The 12,500-nt window shown below is 45.2% G+C and overlaps 2 protein-coding genes across 7 annotated transcripts in view; both read right to left on the reverse strand.

Annotated features, from left to right (window-relative positions):
- plgrkt (plasminogen receptor, C-terminal lysine transmembrane protein) overlaps window positions 1-2,850 on the reverse strand; it is a 19,669-nt gene extending 16,819 nt beyond the window's left edge. Inside the window, exons 1-2 of the mRNA XM_081390123.1 lie at window positions 2,709-2,850; window positions 1,797-1,878 (exon numbers count right to left, since the gene is read on the reverse strand). Coding sequence (XP_081246249.1) covers window positions 1,797-1,877 — 81 coding nt within the window. The 5' untranslated portion in view covers window position 1,878; window positions 2,709-2,850. The remainder of the gene's footprint in view (window positions 1-1,796; window positions 1,879-2,708) is intronic.
- Window positions 2,851-3,886: 1,036 nt separating this feature from the next.
- LOC308705155 (ral guanine nucleotide dissociation stimulator) overlaps window positions 3,887-12,500 on the reverse strand; it is a 44,273-nt gene continuing 35,659 nt past the window's right edge. For 2 of the 6 annotated variants that reach the window (XM_081390041.1, XM_081390039.1), the window contains exons 14-17: window positions 10,327-10,401; window positions 8,216-8,464; window positions 5,611-5,725; window positions 3,887-5,466 (exon numbers count right to left, since the gene is read on the reverse strand). In XM_081390041.1, the coding sequence (XP_081246167.1) occupies window positions 5,291-5,466; window positions 5,611-5,725; window positions 8,216-8,464; window positions 10,327-10,401 (615 nt within the window). In that variant the 3' untranslated portion in view covers window positions 3,887-5,290. The remainder of the gene's footprint in view (window positions 5,467-5,610; window positions 5,726-8,215; window positions 8,465-10,326; window positions 10,402-12,500) is intronic. The other 4 variants (XM_081390042.1, XM_081390040.1, XM_081390043.1 and 1 more) reach the window with 3 other exon arrangements.

A 12,500-nucleotide genomic window follows, 5' to 3' on the forward strand; every position in this document is an offset into this window, starting at 1 on the left:
TATATGGTTATTTCGTGGAGGAGACGCATGTGCACAGTCTTCCTCTGGGATCACAGCGGGAATCTTGCGCAGGATCTGCCGTTCACACGCTTTTATAAGGCTGAATATTTTTCCCGTACGGCATTTTGGGCTTTCGGCGCACACACACCATTAGTGAGGATCCCACACACACACACACACTGATGATGAGTTTATATGAGTTTCTGCTGTCTCTCACACACACACACACACACACACACTTCCATCCTCTGCCCTTTTCAGGACAATCCAAATGTCATTAGTTTGAATTTGCGAGTGAGAAACGGAGAGTTTGATGAAACGCTGGGAAACGTTGGGATCTTCCCCTATCCTGAGTGAAGACGATGTTCAGTGAGGAAGAACAATATTCAGAAGGATGATCCGCATTAGTGGAGGAGTGGAGGAGCTGGAGGACGTTTATTAGATTGGGGACGATAACCAGTGTTTATGAGCGTCCGAAGGCCAGGAAGGCCAGCGCTGAGAACAGGGTCACGTGACCCTCGTCGTCATGACATCATCATCATCATCATCATCATCCTCCAACCCTAACGAGCTTCTGCTCATCTGAGGATCTGCGGCGGGAATAACAGCAGTTCCCGGGATGAACACGAGTGTGGCGATGCGGAGCGTGTTCTGTGTTCCTGAGAGTGAAATACAGACGAAAGCTGAAGTTTAATTCGCTGATCTCCAGCGTAAACGCCCATGTGATGCAGCAGAGCAGGAAGTGACATCATCACTCAGTGTTTAACACATGAAACACGACGAACGCCACGTTAGATTAGTTAGATTAGTTCAGACTGTAGTATAAAACAAGATTATGTTGCTTTTGTTTTTCTGTAATTTTCTTCACTCAGTGAAACAGAATCTGCTGTAGTTTGTGCCCGATAAATACATCGACCAACTCCAGGGATTAGCAGTCAAATGTAAAATATTAAATATTGTTCTTAAATTTTGATGGTTTATCAAAACTTGTAGACTCATTAAAAACAAACATCTGTCCCACATCACTCACGGCCATTACTGTACATATACACACACACACACACACACACACACACACACACACACACTGTACATATATACACACACACACACACACACACACACACACACACACACACACACACACACTGTACATATACACACACACACACACACACACACTGTACATATACACACACTGTACATATATACACACACACACACACACACACACACACTGTACATATATACACACACACACACACACACACACACACACACACACTGTACATATACACACACTGTACATATACACACACACACACACACACACACACACACACACACACACTCACTCACAACCATATTTTACTGAATCTTTCATAATCTGTGAGATTCTCAGGTGATGATGATGAAAATGACGAAGAGGAAGCCTCGCGGGCCGAGATTCATCTCCCACACACACACACACACACACACACACACACACACACACACACACACACACACACACACACACACACACACGCATGACAAAACGAGCTCTTCGCCATCGCAATAAAAGCTTTGTGGCCCTCGGCGAAAATCAGAGGAAATAAGCAGCAGAATGAGCACACACTCACACTCACACACACTCTCTCTTTCTCTTTCTCTTTCTCTCTCTCTCACTCACTCACTCACTCACTCACTCACTCACTCACTCACTCACTCACTCACTCTCTCTCTCTCTCTCTCTCTCTCTCTCTCTCTCACACACACACACACACACACACACACACACACACACACACACACACCTGCATTCTCCCGCTGATCAACATGAACTCCTGCTGCTTCTGGAGACTCTGATCCATAGATTTAGAGAGAAGAAAACCCATCCTGTAGAAGAGAAGAAGAGACAGAAGATCACAACACACTCACTCACACACACACAAATTCACTCTCTCTCACACACACAAACGTACACACATTCATTCACTCACTCTCACACACTCTCTCTCTCTCTCTTAGACACACACACACAAACGTACACACTCATTCACACTCTCTCTCTCTCTCTTTCACACACACAAACGTACACACTCATTCACTCTCTCACACACACACACACACACACACACACACACACACACACACACACACACACACACTCAAACGTACACTCATTCACTCTCACACACTCTCTCTCTTTCACACACACACACACACACACACACACACACACTCACACTCACACACACACACACACACACACACACACACACACACTGTCACTCGTATAGTGAGGGCATTATTTTCATGTATTTCACATGTTCACAAAGTTTTTTCTGTAAGTGTTTATATTGAATCACAGTGAACGGGAGCGGGGAATAAAGTGTCCTTATTATATAAAAAATGCTCAAATTTAGCAACTATAATTTAATTTTCAATGTTGAAGTGAAACATGAAGCACATGAGTGTCGCGAGATCGTTAAAACCAGCAGAATCAGGATTAATGGCAGGAACCGAGGCGGGTCAGAACGCAGATCATATCTCGAGTGAGATAATATAACAATCTGAAGTTGAAAACAATAATATCTGGAGTTTAATAAGGATTAGATGATCTCGTGAGAAACTAACCAGCCCCCCCTAATAACTCTGGCGTTCGTTCCCGCACATGAGCTTTAAGATTGTAAACAGCAGAAATCACATCTTAATGTCGATCATACCTTAATAAATATGATTCTGTCGTTAATAAAAGCCAAGGGCACGCGAGCTCTGCACGCTGACGCGACGTCACTGACGCACAAACTCGGCTTCTCGCCCTCGACTCTCATTGGTTGTTGAATGCAGACGTCAACAAACTGAAGCAAATGGAATTCTTAAACTTGCTCCTAATTATTATATTCTGGGGGGAATGAGGCTCAAAAGGCTTTCAAATCTCAGCACAATCTTTTTATAAAAGTGTATTACCGTAAAACTAGAGAATGGCTAAATGAAGAGCAACCAAGTGCTGGCTCTTTGACAAAGTACTTTTGTTTCTGCGTCTTTTAACTCAATAAATGTAAATGTATAAGCTCTGTAGAATGATTAAACTAAAATATCGTATACAGAAATAAAATCCAGAATCCTGTGATTGGTCCATTCTGACCAGCGCTGAGTAAAGTATCATGTATCACGTGATAGCGTCCGTTCGCGGTGTCTGTTCAGCGAGAGCGGGAAACAATTCAAACTGAAGATCATTTAACGGTCATTCAGTTGTGAGGAAAGATTCGGCCATCGCGTCCGACAGGTTTTTCCTTATAAAACCTTTCATAATGTTCAATAACTCAACTTTTCTTGGAGAAATATACATGTTAGCATTTGGTTTTTAAACATAATTAATTTTAATAGCAGATATATGGTTTGCTTGTCTGTTTTATGTTTTACATGCCTTTTTCTTTGCAGTAAAAGGTAATGTGCGTGAAGCTCATACAACAATAGTTAGAAGCTCTCGTATATATATATATATATATATATATATATATATATATATATATATATATATATTCCACGTGTGCTGATTTTATAAGATAGATGAAGCTCGGAAATGTCATTCTCCATTCTTCTTATTCAAGTGCGTCATGTTCGATTACACGTCAATGCTATTTTTTTATTCTTAATGCATAACATGGGATTTCAGCACTTTATTGGAAGGGAAATTATCTAATACTTTTTTAACTGTGGCTTCAGGAGACGTGGAACACAAGACCTAATTTCATGGTTCACTGTGATCATTTCTGTAACTTCAGAGCTGAAGGCATCACAATAGCGCCACCTGCTGACCACATTACTGTAGATTTCTGCATTCATTTTCTCTCATCAAACTATATAAACAACAGCAAGCTGAGCAAAACAAAGCAAGACTATGATTGAATCGCACTGCATGTGTTTATTAGTCGTTTTCTCCAATATTAGAAACAGTGCATCATAAAGAAAAAACAATATCAAATTTAAACCATGAAAAAAAGACGACGAACGGAAGCTGAAAGAAACACAATCCCTTATTTGCAGTGGTATAAACTTCGCAATAGATATATTCATATTTACATATTAATTTATAATTACATGGGAGAAGAAACTAAATGTACAATGCTACAAAAAGTATTTACAAATCAATAAATAGACATACGCACGCACACAAACCAAATGAAAGGCGAAAGTACAAAGGACAATTCATATTGTACAAAAATTACAAAAAAGAACATACAAAACCAGAGTGTGTGAGTCTTTCTTTTGTGTTTTTCTTAAATAGAAAGAAATGGCACCAGATATGTGTGTTTTTCCGATCGGATCTGAGAGATCTTGGCAAACATTTGGTTTTCCTGAACAGGCAGTGCTGATCTCACTGGACTTTAAAGGCGCAGAGATCTTTGGCCCTTTTGGTTTTGTCGTCATGAAACACAAGACATGAACACACATACAAAGACATTAAAACATATATCAAGCACATGCGCGCGCACACACACACACACACACACACACACACTCGTACAGTCACGTATAAAGGATTCTAGGAATATGGCAGGTCCATGTCTCCCAGCTGTGTGTATCAGTCAAGAACCATCACTGAACTACAGGTAAAACAAAACATACTCTCATTACAATTCATGTTAATGTGTCTTTATGTGTGCAGATTCACATTTCACGTTGTTCTCTCTTTTCTCAGTGCAGTTCATCACGACCGCAGCCAACGTCTCTGAACGCCTCGAATCCTCACACCTTTACTTCAGACGCTACGGATATTAGTGTGTGGACAGAAACCGCATCACAGTGCAGAAGGACCGAGACTAGGACAGAATCTCTCGATGAGATACGGAGGTCAAGGGTCGCTGAGATGGAGACGTTCACTATTGAAGACTTCTGAATTCTGTTCATCTTGGTCACGATAAACAAACACCTTTTCCTTTTTTAATCTCATTTTTTTAACAACAAAACCACTTCCGGCTCTGAATGAGTGAACGAACGCGAGAAATCAAAGCATGAGACATTTCATCGGCCTGAGCGTAACGAGGAAAAACATTCTGATGATGCGTGCGTGTCATGTGATCAGCCGGATGACCACAGCATCATGTGACGGAGAACAGTGGCATTCTGGGACCGTGGTTCACGACTTGCTGCTTCAATGCTCCGGTCCGGATCAGCTGACATCACAGACTAACGTTGGGAGATTGGGGAATGACTGTAAACACAGATTTGCGTGAGGTTGTCCTGGTTCCTGCCGAACCTCAGCGTTCAGCCTCTCGGGATTCAGCCACACGAGCTCGGAGATTCAGAAGATTCCCTTGGCGATCTTCAGCCCTTTCTGCTTCATGCGAGGAAGAGTAGAGCTGGCCACGTGTTTGCTTCGGCTTCCTCGCGGGAAACCCCTCTTCTTCAGGACAAAGTCATAGTTGGCCGTCGAGTTCATGGCGTAAAAAACGTTGGCGTTGTCGGGAATCTTGAGCTCTGAAACAGAACAACAGAAGAATCACTGAAAGATGATGACGCAAAAACCAAAGCAGGTACTGTTTATAGCAGCTGTTCAATTCTGTATTCACACACACACACACACACACACACACACACACACACATATTTCTGATGACTGACCCTTCTCCTCACTGATCTTCTGCACCAGCTCGTAATCCTCGGCTCGCTCGCGGTCCAGGTTGTGTTTGACCATGGCTTTCCTCACTACAGCAGGAGTCTTATCCTGGCTGGTGACCTGGAACAAACACACACACGCACAATCACACACACATCCTGAGAGCACATGGAACACAAGCTCACTTTCAAGATAAATTGACTGTCTCTGAGTGAAATGCCACTGTAAGGGCCAGTGGCTCCAAAATAACGTTTGCGAACCCTTGAGACTTTCCTGAAAATCTGCATGAATCAGACCTTATAAATTCAGACCTGATTCTCTGAAACTCTAATAATCCTCTTTAAATCAGCTGAGAGAGGTTCATAAACTTTATCCAATAGATATTTACTCCTGGGTCAATGAATGAATGAAATGACACAAAGATCTGTGCAGTATTTGTGTATAGTGAGATGACTAGATGAATATACAGTCAAACCCAAAGTGTATTCAGACTCCTTCAACATTTCCAACATTATCACAGTTTATTTGCTATAGTTTAGAAAATGGTGATAAAATATGACAAGAACTTATTATTGTTAAGAGTTATCAAATCAGTTGATATTTCACTGGTTTTGTCCGTCCTTCTGTTAAACTGTCTCACAAATGAATTATGTTGAATATCTGTCAGCTGTTAAATTTAAGAACACAATTAGATAATACCAGTTTAGCTCAACCAATAACACCCACTGGTAAAAAATCTGGTGTCTGAATAATTTTTGGTTTGACTGTATCATCAGGCCAAAAAAACAACAACTAAAGAGTTCAAACTTGTTAGCATTACTGTATCTCATGGTAATTAATGTAATTCATGTTTATTTTATATGATAAACGGTTTTGGTGCTGTTGAGACTTTATGTCCGATGCTCCCCCAGTCTCCCCAGTATGCTCCTCCAGTCTCACCAGTATGCTCTCCCAGTCTCCCCAGTATGCTCCTCCAGTCTCCCCAGTATGCTCCTCCAGTCTCACCAGTATGCTCCCCCAGTCTCCAGTATGCTCCCCCAGTCTCCCCAGTATGCTCCTCCAGTCTCACCAGTATGCTCCCCCAGTCTCACCAGTATGCTCTCCCAGTCTCCCAAGTATGCTCCTCCAGTCTCCCCAGTATGCTCCTCCAGTCTCCCCAGTATGCTCCTCCAGTCTCACCAGTATGCTCCCCCAGTCTCACCAGTATGCTCCCCCAGTCTCACCAGTATGCTCTCCCAGTCTCCCCAGTATGCTCCCCCAGTCTCACCAATTTGCTCCCCCAGTCTCATCAGTATGCTCTCCCAGTTTCCCCAGTATGCTCTCCCAGTCTCCCCAGTATGCTCCCCCAGTCTCACCAGTATGCTCCTCCAGTCTCACCAGTCTGCTCCTCCAGTCTCACCAGTATTTTCCTCCAGTCTCCCCAGTATACTCCCCCAGTCTCCCCAGTATGCTCCCCCAGTCTTCCCAGTATGCTCCCCCAGTCTCCCCAGTATTTTCCTCCAGTCTCACCAGTATGCTCCCCCAGTCTCACCAGTATGCTCTCCCAGTCTCCCCAGTATGCTCTCCCAGTCTCCCCAGTATGCTCCCCCAGTCTCACCAGTATGCTCCTCCAGTCTCACCAGTATGCTCCTCCAGTCTCACCAGTATTTTCCTCCAGTCTCCCCAGTATACTCTCCCAGTCTCCCCAGTATGCTCCCCCAGTCTCCCCAGTATTTTCCTCCAGTCTCACCAGTATGCTCCCCCAGTCTCACCAGTATGCTCCTCCAGTCTCACCAGTATGCTCCCCCGGTCTCACCAGTATTTTCCTCCGGTCTCACCAGTATGCTCCCCCAGTCTCACCAGCATGCTCCCCCAGTCTCACCAGTATGCTCCCCCAGTCTCCCCAGTATGCTCCCCCAGTCTCACCAGTATTTTCCTCCAGTCTCCCCAGTATGCTCCCCCAGTCTCACCAGTATGCTCTCCCAGTCTCCCCAGTATGCTCCTCCAGTCTCCCCAGTATTTTCCTCCAGTCTCACCAGAATGCTCCCCCAGTCTCCACAGTATGCTCTCCCAGTCTCCCTAGTATGCTCCTCCAGTCTCCCCAGTATGCTCTCCCAGTCTCCCCAGTATGCTCCTCCAGTCTCCCCAGAATGCTCCCCCAGTCTCCACAGTATGCTCTCCCAGTCTCCCCAGTATGCTCCTCCAGTCTCACCAGTATTTTCCTCCAGTCTCACCAGTATGCTCACCCAGTCTCCACAGTATGCTCCTCCAGTCTCCCCAGTATGCTCCCCCAGTCTCCACAGTATGCTCCTCCAGTCTCCCCAGTATGCTCCCCCAGTCTCACCAGTATGCTCCTCCAGTCTCACCAGTATTTTCCTCCAGTCTCCCCAGTATGCTCTCCCAGTCTCACCAGTATGCTCCTCCAGTCTCCCCAGTATTTTCCTCCAGTCTCCCCAGTATGCTCTCCCAGTCTCCCCAGTATGCTCTCCCAGTCTCACCAGTATCCCCCCCCCAGTCTCACCAATTTGCTCCCCCAGTCTCACCAGTATGCTCTCCCAGTCTCCCCAGTATGCTCTCCCAGTCTCCCCAGTATGCTCCCCCAGTCTCACCAGTATGCTCCTCCAGTCTCACCAGTATGCTCTTGTACAGGTTTCCGTTGTCCACATCCATGCTGACCCTGATGATGCAGCAGTCGTCCACCTGCTGGTTGTAGAGCGGCAGAGAGAGAGACGAGTAGCTGGACACGCCCGACACCGAGCGCTTGTGTGAGCGGGCGAGCGAGACCGACACCGAAGACGAGGAGGCACTGCTGGAGCCAGAACCAGAACCAGAACCCAGACCCGACGCGTCCAGAGACGACAGAGAAGAGGACTCCCAGAACTGCAGGAGAGGGGGGGGGGGAGAGAGAGATCGAGAGAGAGAGAGAGAGAGAGAGAGAGAGAGAGAGAGAGATTGAAGACGTTTGAGCTTCTGATTTAATTAGTGACAGAGGAATGATGATTCCAGACCAGATACAATCCACAGTCTCAGTGAGTGACCATCATGTGGTGACCACAAACACACGCTCACACTTACACACAGAAAGACACGCACATCAGAAACGCTGACACAACGAACGGCAGTGGTGATGAGCTCGGCCAGAATGGATGAGAGAGATGACTGGACGGGCGAGAGACGGAGTGAGAGAGAGATAGAGAGAGATAGATAAAGAGAGAGTGAGATCAGAGTGAGAGAGTGACAGAGAGAGTGAGATAAGAGAGAGTGAGATGAGAGTGATAGAGTGAGAGCGAGTGAGATGAGAGAGTGTGTGATAAGAGAGAGAGTGTGTGTGATAGAGTGTGAGATAAGAGAGAGAGAGTGTGTGATAGAGAGTGAGATAAGGGAGAGAGAATGTGTGATAGAGTGAGATAAGAGAGAGTGAGTATAGAGAGAGTGAGATGAGAGTGATAGAGCGAGTGAGATGAGAGAGAGTGAGATGAGAGTGATAGAGCGAGTGAGATGAGAGAGTGATGGAGTGAGAGAGAGAGAGTGAGATGAGAGTGATAGAGCGAGTGAGATGAGAGAGTGATGGAGTGAGTGAGAGTGAGATGAGAGTGATAGAGAGATAGTGAGATATGAGAACGAGTGAGATGAGAGAGTGATGGAGTGAGAGAGAGAGAGTGAGATGAGAGTGATAGAGCGAGTGAGATGAGAGAGTGATGAGTGAGAGAGTGAGATGAGAGTGATAGAGAGAGAGTGAGATATGAGAGCGAGTGAGATGAGAGAGTGATGGAGTGAGAGAGAGAGAGTGAGATGAGAGTGATAGAGCGAGTGAGATGAGAGAGTGATGGAGTGAGAGAGAGTGAGATGAGAGTGATAGAGAGAGAGTGAGATATGAGAGCGAGTGAGATGAGAGAGTGATGAGTGAGAGAGTGAGATGAGAGTGATAGAGAGAGAGTGAGATATGAGAGCGAGTGAGATGAGAGAGTGATGGAGTGAGAGAGAGAGAGTGAGATATTAGAAAGAGAGTGTGTGATAGAGAGAGTGAGATAAGAGAGAGAGTGATGGAGTGAGAATGTGTGATAGAGAGAGTGAGATAAGAGAGCGAGTGAGATGAGAGTGAGAGAGTGATAGAGAGAGTGAGATATGAGAGAGAGAGTGTGATGGAGTGAGAGAGAGAGAGTGTGAGAGAGAGTGAGATATGAGAGAGAGAGAGAGTGATGGAGTGAGAGAGAGAAAGAGAGTGTGTGATAGAGAGAGTGAGCTAAGAGAGAGAGAGAGAGATGAGGGTGAGAGAGTGATAGAGAGAGTGAGAGAGAGAGAGTGTGTGATAGAGAAAGTGAGAGAGATGGAGTGAGAGAGAGAGTGTGTGATAGAGAGAGTGAGATATGAGAGAGTGATGGAGTGAGAGAGAGTGTGATAGAAAGAGTGAGATAAGAGAGAGAGTGAGATGAGGGTGAAAGAGTGATAGAGAGAGAGAGTGAGAGAGAGAGTGAGATATGAGAGAGAGAGTGAATTGAATTCAATTGAATTGAATTGATAAGAGAGAGAGAGAGAGAGAGAGAGATGATAGAGAGAGGGAGAGAGAGATATGAGAGAGAGAGTGAGAGAGAGAGAGTGAGTGTATGATAGAGAGAGTGAGTGTATGATAGAGAGAGTGAGATAGAGAGAGAGTGAGATATGAGAGAGTGAGATATGTGAGAGAGAGAGAGTGAGAGAGAGAGAGAGTGAGAGAGAGAGAGAGAGAGTGAGAGAGAGAGTACCGTGGGTATCAGGTCTCCTGTAGGGCCGCACTTCCCTACGGTAGAATTGGAATGTTTAGCGAAGGGCGTTGAGGTCTATAGGAAGAAGTAAAGCTACAGTCACTGACAGTGAGAGAGCACACACACACACACACACACACACACACACACACACACCTGTGTCTATGTGGTGTTTTTAATACGCTTTAACTCAATCCATGTGTAAACTCATAAGTCAACAGTATTTCCTCCTTAAAACTGCAGTGAACCAAAGACAGTCTCAAAAACACGCTTTGAAATCGCTGGTGTTTCTGACGTCACAAACTACCTTGTAACCAATCAGATCAACGTGTGATCGTCAACCAGTGGATCTCTGAGCTGAGTGAGTGAGTGGAGGCGGGGCTCATTCGCATATTCATAGAGCCGCGCATACTAAATGAGGCAAGGGTGTCGAGTTACATTCAAGATATGTAGGATATCCATAAAGAAGGAAAAAACATTTAAACATGTCCTTTTGGTGATCAAACATGAGTTAAGGGATAAAAGGACTGACTGTTCTGGTGTGGATCCGGACGCACTTGTCATGTATATATTCATGTGACCTGTGCTGGCAAAACGAGTCGCAATGACACATCTTCAAACATGGGTTACTGTTATTTTCCAATCGAGTTTGCTTTCTGAAGGTTCCAAAACAAAATCACCGATAGCAACCACACCTTAACATCCCTGGTAATAACACCACATTTGCCACACACCACAATTGTTTGATTAACATTAATGAAACAGCCAGCCTATATATTCCAGACGGATCTAATATAACGCAACACAGAAGATGACTTTCCCCAACAGTTCACTTCAGATAACAGATGATGTGTGTGACTCGCCAAGATGGATATATTCAAATACTGTAATTCTGTGTGTGTGTGTATCAGGATCGAGCGCTGTCTGAGAGTGTGTGTGTGTGTGTGTGTGTGTGTGTGTGTGTGTATCAGGATCAAGTGCTGTCTGAGAGTGTGTGTGTGTGTGTGTGTGCTTCGGATGTGTCCGTCAGCGCGAGTAAGATGGTTTTTCACGGCCGAACGAAAGCTGCTCCTCTCAGCGCTAGACGAGGACTGAGGGTCTGTCTACACGACACGTCTGCATTTTGGCTGTTCGTTTAAACTGTGTTCGGGCGCCTGAAAACAAACTTTTGAAAACAGGTTTCAAAGTGCAAGTCTTGCAAGCAGTCTCAGTGTAAACAGCAGAAACGCAAATCTCTGGAGACGCGACGTCATGCACATGCGTGTTACGTGTTCAGCCTACAGTGTTTATCGCCATCTACTGGCCTGGCAGCAGAACACAGGGCTTTTAGTCGTTTTCCTGGATCCGTGTGAATGGGAATCGTTTAGTCAATGGTGTCGTCTGCACGCGGAAAACTTGAAGGAAAAACTCATTTGAACTCATTTTTGTGAAAACCTCAAAATTGTCATTTTTCACTTGTTTTGCCTGTATCTGGAAATTAGGCTGTTGGCATTCAGACTCCAGTAGCTGCAGCACGGGTCACATGTGCCTGACGAACGGAACTCTGGGAGAAAATGTGCAGGTTCTGGAACAATCCCTCGGTCTCAGTGACCTGTGAACCCCGGCCATCCTCAGGCCAGAGGAGCCGTTGGGTTAGGCTGATGCATGATGGGAGGCGTGACAGGAGGTGTGCTGCTGTCTGGGACACTACACTGCAGATCTGCAGGAGTGGAAGCCTGGAGGAAACCCCGTCCTCTGCAGACGCTAGCGGATACACATGACGGTTAGCGGAGCAGCGGATCAGGTGATCGTGATGCGTACGGATCAGCTCCCCACGGTTCGGTACGCATGCGATTCGCGGATTAACTGCAACATTTAACCACCGTAGAGTGAACGTGTGTCATTTGGCCGTGTTTTGTCGTGCCAATTTACACATTCAAACTCTTTTAAATGGGGAAGAAGAGGCGAAAATCAGCACTCGCGCGTTATCTGTGCGTCTTAAAGGGACAGCAGCCTAATATTCCTGTCACAGCTTTAACAAAGATGAAACTATATTCAAGTTCTACAGTGAACAAATATTGTTATTTTACATTTAGACTTTATTAATTTCTGTATCTGAATATTACTGTTAGACTTTGAAACTTTGTTATTTAGTATTCATCTCTGCTTGCAAAGTTAGCAAAGTTTACCCCCCC

This window comes from Scardinius erythrophthalmus, assembly GCF_964197995.2.
Source record: "Scardinius erythrophthalmus genome assembly, chromosome: 17".
NCBI lineage: Eukaryota > Metazoa > Chordata > Actinopteri > Cypriniformes > Leuciscidae > Scardinius > Scardinius erythrophthalmus.